This window comes from Delphinus delphis, chromosome 15 (genome assembly GCF_949987515.2).
Source record: "Delphinus delphis chromosome 15, mDelDel1.2, whole genome shotgun sequence".
NCBI classification, from domain to species: Eukaryota; Metazoa; Chordata; class Mammalia; order Artiodactyla; family Delphinidae; genus Delphinus; species Delphinus delphis.
The window spans coordinates 24,408,141-24,430,032 of NC_082697.1; the positions used below are offsets into that span (position 1 = coordinate 24,408,141).

Consider the following 21,892-nt stretch of genomic DNA (forward strand, 5'->3'; position numbering starts at 1 on the left):
TAGAAAGGTGGCCTGGGAGACAGGAAAGCGAAAGCCCTTGAACACTAGGATGAGACCTTAGTTTTAATCCTTGAGCTGCACAGATCCCTGAAACAACCCTACTTGACTGAACATTCATACTTGTGGCTTGTTTTTGTATTCTCAGCCTCTGGCTATTACCTGGTATTAATTAGCGGAGAGATTCAGAGAGGCCAAATGGCCTGACCTAAGATCACACGGTAAGTGGTGCTGCCTGGACCCCACCTCAGGTTGGTCTGAGTCCTGGGCCAGGCACTTGTGTGAGACAAATGGCGAGTGTTTAAGTGAAGGTTGCCCTACTCAAGGCGTGACGTTTTGACAGAAGGTAGTGGGTTGCCGATGGGGCTCTCTTTAGTATTTCTTCCTCCAGAGCTGAGTGAGAGTTGAGTACACAGGAGAACATGAGGAGATGGAGATTGAGGCCAATCCTGCCTCTCAGATCAGCTTTCCCAACCATGAGTCCACAGCATCATGCTTGGCATGCCCTTGGCTGTATCTGGCATTGAAACTCCACTTCTTCTACTATTTGAGTGCAAATGCATCTGAGTGACAGAAAGAAGGGCTTGTTTAGTCTAACTTTTAAAAGCATATGGTGTCAAGCAAAACCCTTGTCGATGGCCTGCGGTCTGATGGGCGTGAAGGGCTGAAAACTAGAGGCTCAATAGACCCTCCCCATGCTTTCTCGGGCTTGGATGCTCATCAACGTGTCCTGCCCAGTTAATTCTCAGCCTTTTTTTCTCCATGCATATAGTTGACGTTGCATTAGGTTACATGAGTGTATGCTATGACTCTGCTGTAAATAATTTTAAAACTTTGGCACTTCAACTATTATTACCAACAAACGACACAGGAACCACCTCTCAACCAATCATGACACCAATGGTCAAAACAGACCGAGATCCACTGCTGCCCACTGCCATTTCTTTTACAGCTAATTGTGTACCAGCCATTGCTCTAAGTAAGCACTTACTTATTCCTCCTGATAACCTTGTAGAGACTTGAATTCCCGTTGTACAGTTCAGAAAACAGGCTTTGAGAGAGTGAGCTGGCTTTTGTACCCAGTAGGACTCTGAGACCAGAATCCCAGCTCTTCTCAGTAGAAAAGGGGGAGACTGCTGTTCATCTGAGCCGGAGAGGTTAAACGCCTCATCCTTCATGGCAGCCACGCTCCCTTCCCTCAAATCTGTCTGCTCCCAGACTCAAGAAATACCTTTCCAGATGTCCCCTCTGTGAGATCCAATGTAGTCCCCCACATCCAGTCCCCTAGGGGTTCTGGTTTCTGTTATCCTGACCTTTTCATTTCCTCTTTGGAGGTGTCCTGCCAGTTCTCAGAACCTTTCATTTAAAAAAAAAAAAACACCCTCTCCTTTCACATCTGGTCTCAGCCTTACCTTTGATCTCAGATCTGCTAATCTGTCATGTGTTTGACACTGACCAGGTATCCACAATGAAAACTGATGTGTCTACTGTTCCCCCCAACTCCACTCCTGATGCCTGGGCCTCATGGGGAAAGAAGGAATTGGCCAAGGGTCCTATAGTATCTGGTCTAACTGGATTTTTTTTTTTCCAGGAAAGTGAGAAGGGAGGTTAAGACCTGGGGGATTTTGTGGAACAGTGGACTGGGCTTTGAAGGGAGGAGACCTGGGTCTGCTGTTGACTCACCATGTGACTTTGGGCAAGGACAGAAGTACCTACCTCAGATGGTTGTTTTGAGGGTCAGTGATATAGCATGTATATAAAGAGTTTTGGGGGCTTTTTTAAACATCTTTATTGGAGTATAATTGCTTTACAATGGTGTGTTAGTTTCTGCTTTATAACAAAGTGAATCAGCTATACATATACATATATCCCCATATCTCTTTCCTCTTGCGCCTCCCTTCCTCCCACCCTCCCTATCCCACCCCTCTAGGTGGTCACAAAGCACGAGCTTATCTCCCTGTGCTATGCGGCTGCTTCCCAGTAGCTATTTTACATTTGGTAGTGTATATAAGTGCATGCCACTCTCTCACTTTGTCCCTGCTTACCTTTCCCCCTCCCCGTGTCCTCAAGTCCATACTCTAGTAGGTCTGCGTCTTTATTCCCGTCTTTTCTTCAAGAACCTTGAAGAAAAGTTTCTTTATGACCTTTTTATTTTTAAATTCCATATATATGTGTTAGCATATGGTATTTGTTTGTCTCTTTCTGACTTACTTCACTCTGTATGACAGACTCTAGGTCCATCCACCTCACTACAAATGACTCAATTTCATTTCTTTTTATGGCTGAGTAATATTCCATTGTATATATGTGCCACATCTTCCTTACCTATTCATCTGTCGATGGACACTTAGGTTGCTTCCATGTCCTGGCTATTGTAAATATATAAACAGTTTTTTTTTTTTTTTTTTTTTTTTTTGCGGTACGCGGGCCTCTCACTGTTGTGGCCTCTCCCGTTGCGGAGCTCAGGCTCCGGATGCGCAGGCTCAGCGGCCATGGCTCACGGGCCCAGCCGCTCCGCGGCATGTGGGATCTTCCCGGACCGGGGCACGAACCCGTGTCCCCTGCATCGGCAGGCGGACTCCCAACCACTGCGCCACCAGGGAAGCCCTATAAAGAGTTTTACGTCAAGTTTTCAGGGCTGTGTCAGGCACCACTGGGTGGGAAGGAGCTGTTTGGAAGGCAGGAAATTTAGGATATTTAGAAAATTAAACAGTACTTTAGAAAAATCTTAGGATCTTAGAACTTGAAGGAACTTAGAGCATCTATAGAGCCAAATCCAGCATCTGTATATGGAGAAATGCGGGCCCAGAGAGTTTAAGTGATGTCCAAAGTCACCCTGCAGATCTAGGTGTCCTGCTTGCCTCTAGGCAAGAGCTCTTTCCTGCATACCAAGGCCCTCTGCCCACCTCCACATGGCAGGTTATGGTGGGAGGGCCTTGCTAGGCTAGATGTGCTGGAATCCCTTTTCAAGTCTTGTTGGAGACAAGTAATGAGGAGCTTGGAGGGCTTGAGGGCCTGCTTATGTCAGGAGAACTACAAGAGGCAGCAGGCAGGGGTCGGCTCTGCTTTGGGGAGCTGAGGTTTCAGGAAACCTCAGGAATCCAGATTCTTATCCCTGAGACCCACTCAGGACTACCCCAGAGGACAAGGCTAGGAAATCTGCTTGAAGTGATGGAGGCAGCCAGGGGTGCTTATGTGATCAGGCCTTGTCAATCAGCTTCAGTAAGTTCCTCATGGATACACTCTCCAAACTGGCTCAAGGATGGGCACATAGCTCACATAGTTGGTCCAGATTCAACCCCAGGATTTCAGGATTTTTACTAGAAATCTGGTGTGGTGCAATACAGAGAACTGTCCAACAGTGATCCCAGGAGCTTACCCTGGGCTGCCTGCACCCAGTGCGGGCTGTGCTTGGAGCCAGATTCCCTCAGGTCTGCTGGCTTCCTCTCCCTGGCTGGAGGAGTTACAACCTCCGAGGGGTCCCAAAAGACCCCAGGTGCTGGGCAGTGGGCTTTTCCTGACAACTCCATAAATAGTTGGTACCTACATTCACACTGCTAAGTACCCTGATAGTCTGATTGCCCCCACTCACAGTTCTCATACTTGCCTTATTACAAGGGAGAGAAACAGAAGTAGCTGGGAACGTACACCCACAGTATGTCCAACAGAATGCCCTGCCTCAGCATGTCTCTTTGTGGGGAACTTGCTGGCTCTTCTAACTGCTGGCTTGTACAGATCCCCACTAACCCAGTGTCTCGTAAACCTGAGTGTGTCGGGACCACCTGGAGGGCTTGTTAAAACACAGATTGCTGGGCTCACCCCCAGAGCTTCTGATTCAGTAGGCCTGAGATGGGGCCCTATAATTTGCATTTCTAACAAGTTCCCTTGCGACCCCTCCCACCCAGTGCCTGTTGCACAGCAGGTGGCAACTGTAAAAGAGACCCACCTGTCCTGAAAATGGAGAAAAGGTGCCCTCTTCAGTAGGGCTCCCAGGCTTGGCAGGAATGTGAACCTAGAGCTGCTTCTTTGCCCCCATGAGGGGGAAGCCTGCCTGAGGGTGACACCAACATAGAATTGCGAGACAGAGTGACACATTCCAGAGGACCTGCATCTAGCCATGCTTTAGGCTAACTAGATCTACCCACTGGACTGTTTAGTGCTGTGACAACAAAGTTCCCTTTTTTTCCTTTAGCCCATTTGAACAGGGTTGCCGTCTCTGGCAATTTCAAGTGTTCTGCTGAGGTGGAGAAGACAGAAATGACACCAGGAGAGAAAATGGGAGAAAACCTTGGGGCTGAGGCTCCTGCAAGGTGTCGGCTCTAGGCAGACAGAATCTCCTTTGCCTGGCTTCCAGTGGCCTGGTGGTTAAGGGCATAGGCTTTGGAATGAGGTGGGCTGGGTGTGAATCCCAGCGCTGAGGTGTGAGGTCCAGGCACAATACCTAGCCTCTCTGAGCCCCAAGTTCCCTTATTTACAATAATTCTTACCTCAAGAAGCAAATTTGGGAGCTTGGGTATCATCCTGGCATGAAGTAGCTGCTCAATCAATAGACATTATTAGCATGATCTTATGATAGTTACAAATCACACAGGCCTCAGGCTGTTAGCAGCAGCTCTGGGTCCCTGGCAAAAGGCAGGCAACAACCTCAGAGGCATCCTGGGGAGAGGCGGAGCATCTCAGGACCCTCCAGAGGCTCTGCACTCGTCTCAGAGCCAGTGCAGGGGGCTCCCTGATTCTGGTTTGGGTGAAATTACTGAGGATTACTTGAGGTGCTCCAGTACAGTTAGACCTTCCTGGGTAGTGGGGGCAGGGAGGTTCTGTTAGACAAAGATCAATTAATTTCAAAATCATTTAAGACTGGGAAACCAAGGCTGCTTTGGGATTTTAAAGGGGTAGCCCTTGGCTGATCACTGAATTCAATGTCCCCTTCCCCTTATCAAATAACCCTCTTTATTTCCCAGCTCCTCAGGGGCTGCACTGTCCTCCCTTCCCCCCCAGGCCCCTTCTCTCCGTTTCTTTTGCAACCTCTGACATGTATACATTATGCAGAATTCCAGATGTTGGTAGACATTGGGATAAATAATGAGAGAAAAAAAGAAAAAAAAAAAATGCAAAAAACTAAACTTTTCCCCAAAGTCATAAGGCTCTAGTTTTTGATTTGGGGAGGAATCAGCTCATTTAATGGCTTGTAAATGTGATCTTATAAAATTAGGTAATTTAGGAAGGTTTTTATCATTATCATCATTATATTAATTTTTCTTTAGTAGTCATGATTTTATTATTGCTCTGGTAGTCTATGCAGCCACTGGGTCCAGGAATTCCAAAGAGAAGCTCTGAAAGATGTGAAAATCTTCAAGAGTCAAAGGAATGAAGCTATTTGCTGGGCTCCGCAGATAACAAGAAGGCATGATCATCATCGTCATCATCACCATTAGGCGGCGCCACCTCCCAGATTCTACAGCTCCCGTAGCCAGCTGGGAGAGCTGACAATAGCTACTGTCTCTCTGCAAGCCATCAGTATAAAACTCTTTTCTGGAGCGAACATAAACATTTGATGATTTTACTGAGAAAACAGAAGACATTCCTGCCCTACCCCCAGTCCCACAACACACACCCCCTTTGCCTCACAATAAATATACTTCATGCATGGAAGAAGAAAGGGAGGAACACGTTTATTCTAGACTAATCTGAAGTTCACTACAGATGGTTTGGCTAATTCAGTTAAAATTAAATTCTTTTCTTTACCTATCCTGTCCCCTTCACACATGGGAATTGTTTTTTGGAGTTAAATTCCTTTATAAAGTTCCTATTGTATGACTGGGAGTAATTTCTTGACAGTGGGTGAAGATGCTACAGCTGTAATTGTTCAAACAGGTGGAGGCACTTAGAGTAAGGATCCAAAGATTGCCAATTAGGTTGGCCTGTGGTCCACAAGCCAGGAAGGGATTTGAGGTCCTGAGGATCTGCTACCCCTCAGGGTAGTGGTGTTTTTTTGTTTGTTTGTTTGCGGTACGCAGGCCTCTCACTGTTGCAGCCTCTCCCGTTGCGGAGCACAGGCTCCGGACGCGCAGGCTCAGCGGCCATGGCTCACGGGCCCAGCTGCTCCGCGGCATGTGGGATCCTCCCTGACTGGGGCACGAACCCGTGTCCCCTGAGTCAGCAGGCAGACTCTCAACCACTGCGCCACCAAGGAAGCCCAGGGTAGTGGTTTTTGAAGTATATTGCTTCTGTAGAACCATAACTTCAACTTCTGCTTTGAAAAACTTTGAAGCCATTTAAAAGTAATAAAAACATTCATGTTTACATGTGCTAGGCACCAAATTTTAACATGTTGGAGACCACCTGGACTAGATTTTGAAATAAACCTCTTGCTGTTTCTGTTTAACAGGAGACTGTTCTGAGGTCACAGGGTGAGTTGTTAAAAGCTTTTTGCAACAACTTCTCTGTGTAAATTAGACCTTTTTCGGTACTGTGCAACCAGAACAAAAGATGGAAACAAACTGGTTGCTGAGGCTGATATGGGAGGGCAACCGTTAATCTCTAATCGCTGATTTCAAATTTTTGTGTGCATCATTACAACCTTATAGTAACTTAAAACTGTTTTAATGTGTATTATATAATGGGGCTCCCCCTTAAGAATTCAACTGAGGAAAGGGTACCTCTCCTAAAAAAAAAAAATGAAAACCATTGCTTCAGATTATGTTGCAGAATTTCTGGTGCCAAAAGTGTCCTCAGAATAAATCCAGAGACCAGCTCTCTCATAGTGGCCAGTCGTGGATTTTGCCCTCCAGTAACTGTATCTTTGTTTTTTTTAAATTGGAGAATTACCCCTCCCACATTATGAACAGACTTTGTGGGACTATCAAGATGGGCCACCCTTTCCTGGGTACCACTTCAGGTCAATCAGATTCCCTCTCTTGGGAATTTGAATTATGAATTGTCCCATGCAAGATCTGAAGTGGTTGGAGGTGACTTATCCCATAGCTTTGCCCTGAAAACGCTGTCCATTGGTTTCTTTGGCCTGGCTCCTTTCACATCCCTCAGGGACCTATTCTTTCTGAGGCCTGTTGTATGGCTTTTCCTTCGATTCTTTGAGGTCTCCAGACCTCTCCAGTAGACTACCGCCACCCTTTATTTGTTTCTTAGGCTAGCCAGAATCGTTTCTGTTGTTTGCAACCAAAACATTCTGACTGATTTTCTCCGAATTTTGCAAATGGGGAAATGGTAGTAGCATCAAGAGGTCAGTGACTTCTTCATGGCCACACTGTGAGAACTTTGGCACAAGTGTAAGGCCATGCTCTACAGGAAGAAATGATCCTAAATCAATATCCACAAAAGTAGAACAAATATATCTAGGACAGAATTCACCTTTGCACTTCGTGTGTGTGTGGGGCAGGGGGGAGAGAAATATGAATAATGGTGTGGGAAATAGGGTGTGTGTGTCCCAGATCTTCGCAACTCTGAGTCACAGATGTATTTCAATTCTGGTCACTCAGGCAGGATTTTGCAGAGACCCAGAACCATTCTCTCAGGACCCTAAGGCTTGAGGAGGAATTCTGAAAAGGTGGATGAATCTTAGGCTCTCAAGCTGAAAGGGAACTTGGGCAGATAAATACCTAACCAGGGATCTGAGTCAACAGAAGTAAGAACTGAGAGTCTGAGGGAACAGACCAAACATGCTAACAATGGTTCTTACCTTTAACAAGGGCTGGTGGTCATGGTCCACTGGACCATGAGCTCTGTAAAGAGAGGATTGGACTTGTTCACCACAGTATTCACAGCACCTGGCACAATGCCTGGCACCTAGTACGTGCTCAATACACATTTGCTGAATGAGTGAATGGGTTGGGCTTCCATGCGGTTGTTTGGACTCAGCAGCCTAGTAGTTTTGTCACTAACGGACTGGGTCTTTGGCTTTGCATCTCTGGCCTCACTCATAGGGGGCCAAATGGTGCCTGGTAGGTGAGCAATGTCTGGAAAACACAGGAGCAGCGGCTGCAGTATATTCCCAATATTCTAATTACTGATGACATTTACTCAGCAGCAACTGTGGTACAAGGAACAAAAGGTTATTGCCCTGTGGACATGCAGCCAAATTGACAGAAAACAAAAACAAGCAACTGGTAGCTTTTCTGTGTCTGTGTGTGTATGTTGATTGTTGTGTTAAGGTATAAGAAGCAACACTATTTCAGATTTATAACAAGAACAGCAAGAGTGATTATATCCCATTTTACAGACAAGTAAATAGAAGCCCAGAGAAACACAGACTTTCCCAATGTGCAGAATCGTGTCCCCAGCCTAGCCTGGAGCACCCATCTTTTTGTGTGTGTGCTCCATCTAGGTGGCTTGAGCTCTGTCCGGTCCAGGGTCTGATGTTTGCCTCCTCCATTCCATACTGCTTATGTCACTGCAGGCACAACAAGGGTCTCCAGTTGAGAAAGGTCCTTGGAAAGGAGGGAGTTTTAAAACATTTGAAAGAGGGAAGATTGTAAGTTGACAAGTGCGTCAGGGGAGGTGGCCCCATCTGTGCTGACCCCGGAGCCCCACTGTCCTCACCTCCAAGGACCGAGATACATGGTGGTTACCAGGGCTGAGGCAACTGCTCCGCATTATTCTGTCACATAGCCTCTTTCTAGACTCTTTCTCATGTACAGGCAGGCCTTGTTATTATTATTAAAAAAAATTATCTTCTTACATCACCATCGTTTGCAGTTTCTTCTTTCTTATAGTGATTCCTTGGGGAAGAGCTCCAGCTCTGGGAGACGCTGACAGGTGAAACCTCAGCTTTTCTACTGGCAGGGATACCCTCAGCCAAGCAGGGCAAGTAGGTGATGTCATTTAGAACCCTTTCCTCTCAAGGTGCTGGGAGTTTTCATGTGACTGTGCCCACACAGACCCTGTTCCTACCTTTACCACCTCTCTCCCCAAAACAGCACCTCCCAGGGTCCTTCCAGAGATAAAATGCTGCATTTCAGTTTCCCACAGACTCAGAATCTCTTAGAATCTCAGGCAACAGTTTGGGACACTAGGAGACAGGCCCCTGATAATCCAGGACAAAAGTTGCTGCCTACTCACCACACCCAGGCCCACTGCCTCCTTCCTGGCTGACAGAGCTGGGACAGGGAGTGAGGAAGGATTCCTGAACACCTGTTTCCTACTTGGGAGAGCCCAAACTCTAGGTTTTCAGAATTAAAAATGGCTAGGGACCAATGATCAGTGTTCATTTAGCCTGGGAGTGGGAAAACTCAATCAGATTCTCTTTCTAGGGCATTTGAATTATGAATGGTCCCATGCAAGAACTGAAGCTGTTGGAGGTGACTTATCCCATAGTCTTGCCCTGAAAACATTGCCCATTGTTTACTTTGACCTGGCTCCTTTCACATCCCTCAGAATCCTATCCTTTCCGAGGCTTGTTGTATGGCTTTTCCTTTGATTCTTTGAGGTCCTCAGACCCCTCCAGTAGACTACCGCCCTTCTTTATTTGTCTCTTAGGCTAGCCATTTTGGGGGAGCCTCCTAAGTAAGGCTCTAGGGTCCTCAGGCCAGAGCAATGCCCAGTCACAATCAGCCACCCCAATTTGTATCCGCAGACCCCTTAGGACAGACAGCCCAGTGAGACTGTGTATGGAGTTGTAGCCTTTCTTGTTTTGGGGGCGCTGAGGGGAGCTTCTTAGAAGGGGGAAAGGGTGAAACACTGAAAGGTAGTTCCTTAATGGTTCCTTTCTGCCTCCCTGGTTTTGGAGGCAGCTTCGGGTGTTCCCAGGCTTAAAGGAAGGGGGCAGCATTGTCTCTGGCGGCCACACCCAGAGATGGGCTTACCAGGAGGGCAGCCTCAGGGCCAGGTAACCACGTTTCCCCAGGACCAGGAGAGAGCAAGTGCGCAGCCCGCGGAACTTCTGCGGTGAAGGGGACTCGGCGAAGGGAAAAGGATCTTTCGGGTTCTTTAAAGAAACAGCCACACACCTTTCAATAGCCTATATATATTTGGATTTTAGCCCAGCCCAAGCCAAGTCTCCTTGAAGCCCCGCCTCCTAAAAGCTCCGCCCAACGTCAGTAGCTACGCCCACTCCCTGTTTTAGGTAGTCACACCTACTAGAGATTGCCCGCCCCAGAAGGGCCCGTCCGGGGAGCCCCGCCCGTGGAAGCCCCGCCCCACCCCGCCCACCACCCAGAGGCGCGCTCAGCAGGTGGGGTTGAGCACGCGGCAGGAACAGGCGCTGCGGAAGAAGCGGCACTGGCAGAAGGCGCACGGGTCGCAGCAGGCGGGCGCCGGCGGCTTGCAGCTGTCGCGGCTGGCCACGCAGGGGCCGGGCGGCGGGGGCCGGGGCTGTGCCACCTTCTTCATCGAAGCCTTTTTCTGCGGGGAAACGCCGGGTCTGCCCGAGCAGTCCACGTCCGCCCCATTCGTCCTCACCTCTGCCTGGAGACTCCTTGGACTATGGAGGCCCCCGACCAGACATCCCCACCTTCTGCCCACCGCCCGCTCGACTGATGCCCACAGGGCATCCCAGCGGGTCCCCGCCTGCTCCCCCAACAATGCCCCACTTCATCAAAACTTAACTGGCTCCGGCCTGGCCTCTTCTCTCCCTAGGGCATCCCACTCAGCTCCACCGTTTTTAACTACCGTCTCTGTTGTCTTCCCCTTCCAGTGTAGCCACAATCCCTGTCAGTTCTGCCTTCACAATAGATCTGGAGTCTACCCACTGCTTCACTACCGCTGCTACCCTGGGCTAGGCCCCTGTCTGCGGCTTTTGCCCCCTTACAGTCCGACCTCCAGTGCACAAAAGGGACCTCTCAGAAGACCTATGATGGCATCACACTCGGGCTTAAAGCACACCCTCCTCCCCGTTACTTTGGTCCTTGAGGCCCTCTGTGGTTTGGCCCTCCCACCTCTCCCACCGGTCTTTACCACACTGCCTTCTGTGCACCGAACACAAGAAATGAGTTCCTACTGCGGGAGCTTTGAGTTTGCTACTCCCTTTTCTGGGGACATTCTTTGCTGTGCTGTCCAATACAGGCAGCCACCAGTCAGCCATATGTGGCTGCTGAGTACCTGAAATGTGTCTAGTGCAATTGAGGAACTGAGTTTTCAAAAAACAAGGTTTTATTTTCATTTTACTTATTTTTAGGGTTACTTTCTATTTATGTCAAGTGATACTGGTTTTCTATATTGGTTATATAGGTTTTTAAATAACTATATAACCATGATAGAAAAGTTTTAAAATTAAAGTTTTAATTTTAAACAAATATATTAAATAGGTGAAACTCAGATATGGTAAAAGTTGTGGAAATGGTTCTGAAATGACTGAGGTTTGGGAAACATTGCATTCATCCAAAAGAATGAGTGATGGTGAAATTTCAGGCAGGGTGTGAGCTAGTATATAGGAAGATGCTTTTTAGCAGGTAAGCTATTTTGCTCAGTGAACCTTAGCTTTCTGGGCCTCAGCTCCTGGGGGTCTGGTTCAGGGCTTGAGGCCAGGAAGTTCGGGTAGCTTTCAGTTTCTTGTGGGCATGTAGGCCTGGGATATCTTTTACTTAGTTCCTAGCCAGAGCTTGGGGATCCTCTCCCTTTAAGTCCAGTCCCACCCCAACAATGTGAGCTCCCAGGCCTACCTTGGAAGATCTTTTTTTTTCCGCTTCTTTTCTGCTGATCTTTTTGGATTTCTTGTTCTGTGCTTCAAAGAGAGAAGGAGCAAAACCAGTCTCTGAGGGCCCTGAGCTGCAATGAAGTGGGAGGAGCAGAGGGGGCTCCAGGAAGCCCCAGGGTAGGGGAGAAGATGAAGGGTTGGCTGGATAGATCACATCTTGGGACTTAGGCCAGCAGGTTCTTGTTAGCCTGGCTGCAGACCTGGAGCCAGAGACTGGGAGCAGAGTCCTCTGAGGGAAAGCAAAGGTGGCCCTGGAAAATGGACTCAGTGTCTTGTACATGGATGGACTTGTTTTTCCTGTATCCCTATTTTCCATTTCTCAGAGCTTTGGAGCCAGTCATACCTGATTTGAATCCTGACTCTGCGATATAACAGCTTTGTGGTCTTGAGCAACCTACTTAATCTCCTTAAGACTTGGTTTTCTCATCTGCAAGTAGGATACTGTAATACCTACCTTGAAGAGTTGTCTTGAGGATAAATGAGGTATGTTTATAAAGCAGAAAGTCTGACACACTGAAGGTGATCAATCAATGTTAATGTGCCCCAGTCCCTTCCCTGATATATCTAGAATATCCTCTTTTTGAAGTGAGAGACAAGTCAGCAAGGAATATTAGTTTTGAGCTTAGGTTCTGGAGTTAAACACCTGGGTTTGAATTCTGGCTCTGCCGATTAAGAACTGTGTGTTAGTTACTTAACTTTTCTAAGACTTAATTTACCTAGCTGTGAAATAAAATAGGAATAAAAATAATACTCACTTCACAGTGCCTAGCACAAAATAAGTATATATGTTATTATTATTATTGTCAGATGAAGTCGAGCCAGAAGATCTCCATGCCAGGCTCTAATGCCCCTGATATTTTCTCCCAAGCAGTCATTTTCAATTCTCAACCCTGGCATGAAAGGACTAGTTCATCCCAGACTTGGTTATATTCTGCAGCATTTTCTAAAATTTTTACCATTGATAGGAGTTCCGTGACTCATTAAGTTTCAGAAATGGTAAGTTAAACCAAATTCACCAATTGTCATGACTTTAAGGTTTCTCAGAGCCTCTAACATGCTAAGCTGCGTATGCGATTGGTGGCAGGCAGGGCTTTCCTAAACCAAATGAGTTAAGGGGCACTTTATTCCTCCAGGATTGTTTTGAGGAATGAGCACGAAGGAGCTCTGACCTATGGCAGTAGATCCTGGCATCAGCTTGGGGAGTGTGTTTGACATCCTGCAGTTCTGTTGGGCCAGAGCCTGGAGGCTGGGCCCCAGGCTAGGCTACCTACCCACAATAGAGACAGAAGGGAAATCCAACAGGTTCATGGAAGAGTTGCTCCTTAGGCTCCTTTCATCTCTGGGCTTTTCCTCAGGTGCCAGGTGGCTGTAGGCAGTGAGGAAGCACAGGCAGACCAGCAGGGTAGCCAGGAGGAGGCGTGTGACATCCATTCCGGGAGGCCTGAGTGGGACAGAGAAGGCAGTCAGGTGGGCCAGGGGTCCTGGCAAATGGATGTGCCCTCCTGCTTTCTTTGGGCTGGTGCTCTGACCCCATTCCACACCCCAGTGTCCCAGGGGAGCTGGAGGACCAGCAAGGCTTAGGACAGGGAAGGGGAACTGATGAAGGAAGAAGAGAGAAAAGGAGAGATGGGAGAGGAAGAAAGAAAGACAAGAAAGGGAGGGAGGGACTTCTCTGGGGGTGCAGTGGTTAAGAACCTGCCTGCCAATGCAGGGGACATGGGTTCGATCCCTGGTCCGGGAACATCCCACATGCTATGGAGCAACTAAGCCCGTGAGCCACAACTACTGAGCCCGTGAGCCACAACTACTGAAGCCCGCACGCCTAGAGCCTGTGCTCCGCAACAAGAGAAGCCACCACAACGAGAAGGCCGTGCACAGCAATGAAGAGTAGCTCCCACTTGCCCCAACTAGAGAAAGCCCGCGCGCAGCAATGAAGACCCAACACAGCCATAAATAAATAAATAAATAAATAAATAAATAAATTATTTTTTTAAAAAGGGAGGGAGATCGATGTAAGGAGAAAAGGAATGCATTGCAATTGGTCTCTGCCTTCCAGAGGGTGGGGTGCTGGGGTTTTTTAAGTCAGTAGCCCCAGGAGACCCTAGGCTTGGGCAGAGTTGTTGAAAGGTCCCCAGTAATGCCTCACAGTGGCAGAGGTCTTACTGAAGTGCAGAGAACAAGGCTCATGAGTTAAGACTAAACGAGACGGTGTAGGGATAAATGGCTTTTTTGGACAAGTGTGTAAGTCATTGCGTATGCTATATTCCGACATCCAGAGGAAATAAATGCAGATATGGTTTGCGTCAGGAGGATAGGATGGACCTGTTCAAATAGGCTAACTATATTTATCGATTTATTGCTAGCTGGATTTTGATGAACCAGACAGATCCCAGAGCGGATTTCTTCCCATGAATGTCTAGGTTTGGCTTAGTGAGGGCTCACAGCTTCAACAGCATCTTCATCTTCTCTGAGTGTGGAATCCCTACTCCTCACCCACCCTGTGCGTTCTGGGAAAAAGCTGAGACTGCTTTGCCAAGGTTCTCTGGCCCTGCCATAAGGCATAGTGGGTGAGAAGAGAATAAAACAATCTGCTCGTGCTGGTCCTGCCCATTCCTGGGCTCAGCCTGGCAATTTCTAGCCTATTCCTCCCAGCCCTCAGATTGCTTAGAGTAAAATTTTCTCCATTTCTGTTACATTCCAGGAGAAGGAGGACCCAAATAGCCAGCCCCCAACCTCATTCTAAACTTCTTAAAGGTAGAGGGGACAGTCCCTTCCTTTTGAAGTTCGTCCTCTACCTCTCTCAGCCCTCACTCCATTTCTTCTGATTCCTTCAGCTCCTTTCATCAATGGGCATTTATTTGCCTATCATGAACTGGCCACCAATTTTCTTTCTCAAAGCCTGGTAGTGAGTCAACAGAATGAGCACTGGGCTCGGAGTCAGGACCTCTGAGTTCTTGTCTTGGCTTAAGCATTAGTAAAGGCGTGACTTTGGACAAATCCATTCTTTTTTTTCTTTTTAATGGACTCTAATTTTCTTTTTGGTAAAATGAGGGGAGTGGGCTAGGTGAATGGTTTGCATTCATTTAGCAGGGGAGCTCTTTCTTCAAATAAACAATGACTTGAAGAATCCCAATGTATAAAACAGAAAGAGGCAATACAGAGGTTTTTCAAGCAGTTCACATCTTTTTTGTGTGGTGGGACAATACTTCTCCTCAGGCCCTAGAGCCCAAAACATTTTTTGAGGCCCTACGTTTCCCAGCTCCATGCAGTTCCATCTCAGAGGTTTCTAGTCCCTATCAGCAATAGTTAACCCAAACAAACATTTATCAGGAAAGTCTGGGGACTGAGGCATAGTAATTTGCTCCATCCTCTGCTTCTCAGAACTTTGTACTGTTCTCTGTCAAATACTTTATCACATTGTTTGTGTTTGTCTCTCCCACTTGATAAAAAAAAGGTCATGTTTTACTCGTTTTTGTGACCATGAACCTGGCACAGTGACCAGCCCCAAGCAGTAACTTGGACCCTTCTTCCTAGCAGGACTCCCTCTCTCTCTCTCTAATGATGCTGCTGGGCTCTCAGCTTGGAGAGCAATTTCTCCTTCTCTCTTGTTGCCCACACCCAGTCAATCAGTCATTAAGTTCTAGTGATTTTCACTCCCCCCAATTCTCACAACCCTCCCTCCCTTTCCATTCCTCCTGTCCGTGCAGCCTAGTTCCTCCCACTTGGTCTTCCATAAGAGCCTCCTCACTGGCCTCCTCAACTCTAGAACATATAACCAGACTAAGCTTCCTTTTAAATAAAGCCCCATTTCCTTTCATTCATTCATTCATTCATACCTACATTCATTCATCTAGTTAAAAAATATTTGTTAAGTACCAACTATGAACCAGTGCTATGCTAGATTCTTGGGTAAAAATAGTGATCAAGAGGCTTCCCTGGTGGCGCAGTGGTTGAGAGTCTGCCTGCCGATGCAGGGGACACGAGTTCGTGCCCCTGTCCGGGAGGATCCCACATGCCGCGGAGCGGCTGGGCCCGTGAGCCATGGCCGCTGAGCCTGCACGTCCGGAGCCTGTGGTCTGCAACGGGAGAGGCCACAACAGTGAGAGGCCCGCGTACCGCAAAAAAAAAAAAAAAAAAAAGATACACAATGATGCCTGTCCTTACAGAGCTTACATTCTATCAGGGATGACTGACAAGTTAAATAAGTTATTCTAATAAAGCTTGTGCTATGGGAGACCTCAACTAGTGCATGGACTAGGGAAGGTCTCTTGAAGCATGTTGTATTGAAGCTGAAAACAGAGGGCTGATTTGGACTTATCCATGTTGAAGAGGAGAGTGGAGGTGGTGATGGCAGTGTTGCAGACACTGAGAACCATATACATGAAGATCCAAAGGCAAGAGAGGATGGTGCATTTGAGGAACTAGAAAAGATCAGTAAGGTTGGCAAATAAACATAACAGGAGATGGAAGCAGGGGCCAGATCATGATGGGACTTGTAAACCATGGTAAGGAGTTTGAACAATATCTTTTTTTTTTTTTTTTTTTTAGCGGTACGTGGGCCTCTCACTGTTGTGGCCTCTCCCGCTGCGGAGCACAGACTCCAGACGCGCAGGCTCAGCGGCCATGGCTCACGGGCCCAGCCGCTCCGCGGCATGTGGGATCTTCCCGGACCGGGACACGAACCCGTGTGCCCTGCATCGGCAGGCGGACTCTCAACGACTGCGCCACCAGGGAAGCCCTGAACAATATCTTAAGGTCGATGGAAAATGAATGAAAAGTTTTGAATAGGGGGAGGGACTTGTTCAGATTTGCATTGTAGAAAGATCCCTCTGACTGGGGTGAGGAGATGGAGGGGACAAGACTGAAAGGAAGGAAAACCAATTAAGAGGCTGCTGCTGGTTCCAAGCATTCTATTCCTCTGCAGGGGTTACCCTGACTACCAAATGAAATACATAATCCATAGCCTCAAAAAGGCACCAGAGCCCTCTCAACCTGCCTTCCACATTCCTTTCCAGCTTCATCTTTTCCTATAGGAAGTATATATCCTAGCCAAGCTTGGCTACTACCTGGTCCCCATACAAAGCTCGTCCTTTACCACTTCTTAAGCCTGACAACTTCTGACCTAAGCACAGTACTTAGCTTGTTATACAAGCATTTATTTACTAACCACTGAGGCGGAATCTGTAGCTGTTAATGACTGCAGTATTCGTTTGCCCTTTCCATATTTCGTGTAGCATTTGTACAGTCTTCAAGCTAAAAATGGTTTTCACGTTTGTAAAGTGTTCTATTAAAAAAACCCAACAGAGACCCTATGTGGTCCACAAAGCATAAAATATTTACTCTCTGGCCTTTCACAGAAAAAGTCTGCTGACCCTGTCTAGATTGTGAGAATTGCGAGGGGCTGTTAGGCAAGCAAGCACGTCACGTCTACTCTCTCAATATCTACTAACTGATTGAAGTAATTAACTGCTTCTTTGGGTAAAGGTATTGATGATCCTTATTAAAAGACCAATGTGACTTGGGAAAGTTAACTTGTGCCATTACCAACCAATAATACTTGTCATTAATTTATCAGATTTCAGATTCGTTTTAGGACAGGGCTGGGTCCTAATGAGACAAGAGTTAGGATTGGTAAGTTTTGATTATTAGAGACAGAGGGAAAATATCCATTCTGAGTAGTTATCATAATGTTTTGAAACTTTCTATTACACCATGCTGCCTAGAATTCATAAAGATGCAGTGCAATAACCCCTGGAATACAAATAAGAAATATAATCATTGGAAATCGCAAGATAATATTTTGATTAGTTGCATAAAATTAAATGTGTATTTTTGTATAAGATCAATCTTGTATAAGATTTTATTTTGTATCCCCAATCTCTTCCAAAAGCAATTTTTTTAAAAAAAATTTTTCTTGTTTTTAATTAATTGATTTATTTTTTGGCTGCGTCGGGTCTTGGTTGTGGCACGCGGGATTTTCGTTGAGGGATGCGGGCTTCTCTCTAGTTGTGGAGTGCAGGTTTTCTCTCTCGTTGTGGTGCGGGGGTTCAAGAGTGCGTGGACTTCGTAGTTTGGGACACTCAGGCTCTCTCCTTGAGGCTCATGGGCTTAGTCACCCTGTGGCATGTGGGATCTTATTTCCCTGACCAGGGATCGAACTCGTGTCCCCTGCATTGGAAGGCGGATTCTTTACCACTGGACCACCAGGGAAGTCCCAAGAGACCATTTTTTTTTTCAAGCGGCAGAGCTCTGGTATCAGTGGATATTAATTAGAAGGACAAATCAGAAATAAATTCAACTTGAAATGAGAAAAAAAAAAAAGCAAGGAAAGAATGGAGATATGGTGGAATGGGTTGGGGAGAAGCTCTGATTAAGGAAAAGCTCCGATTAAGGCAAGTCACCAAAGTCATGTCATCGATTGAGAGGCATTATATGCAGTTATTCTATTTTTTTTGGGTTTTCCTTATCACGACTGACATAAAACTAACCAAAAAACATGCTGGGAATTCCTGCAAAGAAGTGAAAGAGTAATTGGGAAATGTGAGTTAGAAAAGGAGTGGCTGGAGTTTGGGGGGAATGAACTGAGACCCAAAGATCACATTCATCACTTCCTCTGAACACCTGATAATGCAGGAATTATCACCATCACAGCAACCAGCAGGCTTAATATAAATAGTAGCCACTGCACAATGGGCAGTGAGGAGATGTCACTAGGTAACATCTCTAGACTAATTAAGGATATAGTGAATTACAGGGCTTAATTATTATTTTTTAATTTTTAAATTAAATTAATTTTTTATACAGCATGTTCTTATTAGTTATCCATTTTATACATATTAGTGTATAAATACACCCCCACCACCACTTTCCCCCCTTGGTGTCCATACATTTGTTCTCTACATCTGTGTCTCTATTTCTGCCCTGCAAACCGGTTCATCTGTACCATTTTTCTGGGTTCCACATATATGCATTAATATATGATATTTGTTTTTCTCTTTCTGACTTACTTCACTCTGTATGACAGTCTCTAGATCTATCCACGTCTCTACAAATGACCAATTTCGTTCCTTTTTATGGCTGAGTAACATTCCATTGTATATATGTACCACATCTTCTTTATCCATTTGTCTGTCGATGGGCATTTAGTTTGCTTCCATGACCTGGCTATTGTAAATAGTGCTGTAATGAACATTGGGGTGCATGTGTCTTTTTGAATTATGGTTTTCTCTGGGTATGTGCCCAGTAGTGGGATTGCTGGGTCATATGGTAATTCTATTTTTAGTTTTTTAAGGAAACTCCATACTGTTTTCCATAGTGGCTGTATCAATTTACATTCCCACCAACAGTGCAAGAAGGTTCCCTTTTCTGCACACCCTCTCCAGCATTTGTTGTTTGTAGATTTTCTGATGATGCCCATTCTAACTGGTGTGAGGTGATACCTCATTGTAGTTTTGATTTGCATTTCCCTAATAATTAGTGATGTTGAGCAGCTTTTCATGTACTTCTTGGCCACCTGTATGTCTTCTTTGGAGAAATGTCTATTTAGTTCTGCCCATTTTTTGATTGGGTTGTTTTTCTTTAAATATTGAGCTGCATGAGCTGTTTATATATTTTGGTGATTAATCCTTTGTCTGTTGATTCATTTGGAAATATTTTCTCCCATTCTGAGGGTTGTCTTTTCATCTTGTTTGTAGTTTCCTTTGCTTTGCAAAAGCTTTTAAGCTTCATTAGGTCCCATTTGTTTATTTTTGTTTTTATCTCCATTACTCTAGGAGGTGGATCAAAAAAGATCTTGCTGTGATTTATGTCAGAGAGTGTTCTTCCTATGTTTTCCTCTAAGAGTTTTATAGTGTCCAGTCTTACATTTAGGTCTCTAATCCATTTTGAGTTTATTTTTGCGTATGGTGTTAGGGAGTGTTCTAATTTCATTCTTTTACATGTAGCTCTCCAGTTCTCCCGTCACCACTTATTGAAGAGACTATCTTTTCTCCATTGTATATCCTTGCCTTCTTTGTCATAGATCAGTTGACCATAGGTGCGTGGGTATATCTCTGGGCTTTCTATCCTGTTCCACTGATCTGTATTTCTGTTTTTGTGCCAATACCATATTGTCTTGATTACTGTAGCTTTGTAGTATAGTCTGAAGTCAGGGAGTCTGATTTCTCCAGCTCTGTTTTTTTCCCTCAAGACTGCTTTGGCTATTCGGGGTCTTTTGTGTTTTCATACAAATTTTAAGATTTTTTGTTCTAGATCTGTAAAAAATGCCACTGGTAATTTGATAGGGATTGCACTGAATCTGTAGATTGCTTTGGGTAGTATAGTCATTTTCACAATATTGATTGTTCCAATCCAAGAACATGGTATATCTCTCCATCTGTTTGTGTCATCTTTGATTTCTTCCATCAGTGTCTTATAGTTTTCTGAGTACAGGTCTTTTGTCTCCCTAGGTAGGCTTATTCCTAGGTCTTTTATTCTTTTTGTTGCAATGGTAAATGGGAGTGTTTCCTTAATTTCTCTTTCAGATTTTTTATCATTAGTGTATAGGAATTCAAGAGATGTCTGTGCATTAATTTTGTACCAAATTCATTGATTAGCTCTAGTAGTTTTCTGGTGGCATTTTTAGGATTCTCTATGTATAGTATCATGTCATCTGCAAACAGTGACAGTTTTACTTCTTCTCTTCCATTTTGTATTCTTTTATTTCTTTTTCTTCTCTGATTGCCGTGGCTGGGACTTCCAAAACTATGTTGAATAATAGTGGTGAGAGTGGACATCCTAGTCTTATTCCTGATCTTACAGGAAATGCTTTCAGTGTTTTACCATTGAGAATGATGCTTGCTGTGGGTTTGTCGTATATGGCCTTTATTATGTTGAGGTAGCTTCCCTCTATGACCACTTTCTGGAGAGTTTTTATCATAAATGGGTGTTGAATTTTGTCAAAAGCTTTTTCTGCATCTATTGAGATGATCATATGGTTTTTCTTCTTCAATTTGTTGATATGATGTATCACATTGATTGATTTGCATATATTGAAGAATCCTTGCATCCCTGGGATAAACCCCACTTGATCATGGTGTATGATCCTTTTAAAGTGTTGTTGGATTCTATTTGCTAGTATTTTGTTGAGGATTTTTGTGTCTATATTCATCAGTGATATTGGTCTGTAATTTTCTTTTTTTGTAGTATCTTTGTCTGGTTTTGGTATCAGGCTGATGGTGGCCTCGTAGAATGAGTTTGGGAGTGTTCCTTTGTCTGCAATTTTTTGGAAGAGTTTGAGATGGATGGGTGTTAGCTCTTCTCTAAATGTTTGATAGAATTCACCTGTGAAGCCATCTGGTCCTGGACTTTTGTTTGTTGGAAGATTTTTCATCACAGTTTCAATTTCATTACTTGTGATTGTTCTGTTCATATTTTCTATTTCTTCCTGGTTCAGTCTTGGAAGGTTATACCTTTCTAAGAATTTGTCCATTTCTTCCAGGTTGTCCATTTTATTGGCATAGAGTTGCTTGTAGTAGTCTCTTAGGATGCTTTGTATTTCCGTGGTGTCTGTTGTAACTTTTTCATTTCTAATTTAATTGATTTGACTCTTCTCCGTCTTTTTCTTGATGAGTCTGGCTAATGGTTTATCAATTTCGTTTATCTTCTCAAAGAACCAGCTTTCAGTTTTATTGATCTTTGCTATTGTTTTCTTTGCTTTTATTTCATTTATTTCTGCTCTGATCTTTATGGTTTCTTTCCTTCTACTAACTTTGGGTTTTGTTTGTTCTTCTTTCTCTAGCTCCTTTAGGTGTAAGGTTAGATTGTTGATTTGAGATTTTTCTTGTTTCTTGAGGTAGGCTTGTATTGCTATAAACTTCCCTCTTGTAACTGCTTTTGCTGCATCCCATGGGTTTTGGATCGTCGTGTTTTCATTGTAATTTGTCTCTAGGTATTTTTTGATTTCCTCTTTGATTTCTTCAGTGATCTCTTGGTCATTTAGTAACGTATTGTTTAGCTTCCATGTGTTTGTGTTTTTTACATTTTTTCCCCTGTAATTGATTTCTAGTCTCATAGCGTTGTGGTCAGAAAAATGCTTGGTATGATTTCAATTTTCTTAAATTTACTGAGGCTTGATTTGTGACCCAAGATATGATCTATCTTGGAGAATGTTCCCTGTGCACTTGAGAAGAAAGTGTAATCTGCTGGTTTTGGATGGAATGTCCCATAAATATCAATTAAATCTATCTGGTCTATTGTGTCATTTAAAGC

The 21,892-nt window shown here is 45.0% G+C and overlaps 1 protein-coding gene across 1 annotated transcript in view; it reads right to left on the reverse strand.

Moving 5' to 3' along the window:
- Window positions 1-10,163: 10,163 nt before the first annotated feature.
- Window positions 10,164-21,892, reverse strand: part of ASIP (agouti signaling protein) — a 206,795-nt gene continuing 195,066 nt past the window's right edge. Inside the window, exons 10-12 of the mRNA XM_060031035.1 lie at window positions 12,916-13,085; window positions 11,610-11,671; window positions 10,164-10,353 (exon numbers count right to left, since the gene is read on the reverse strand). Of these exons, the coding sequence (XP_059887018.1) occupies window positions 10,177-10,353; window positions 11,610-11,671; window positions 12,916-13,075 (399 nt within the window). The 5' untranslated portion in view covers window positions 13,076-13,085 and the 3' untranslated portion in view covers window positions 10,164-10,176. The remainder of the gene's footprint in view (window positions 10,354-11,609; window positions 11,672-12,915; window positions 13,086-21,892) is intronic.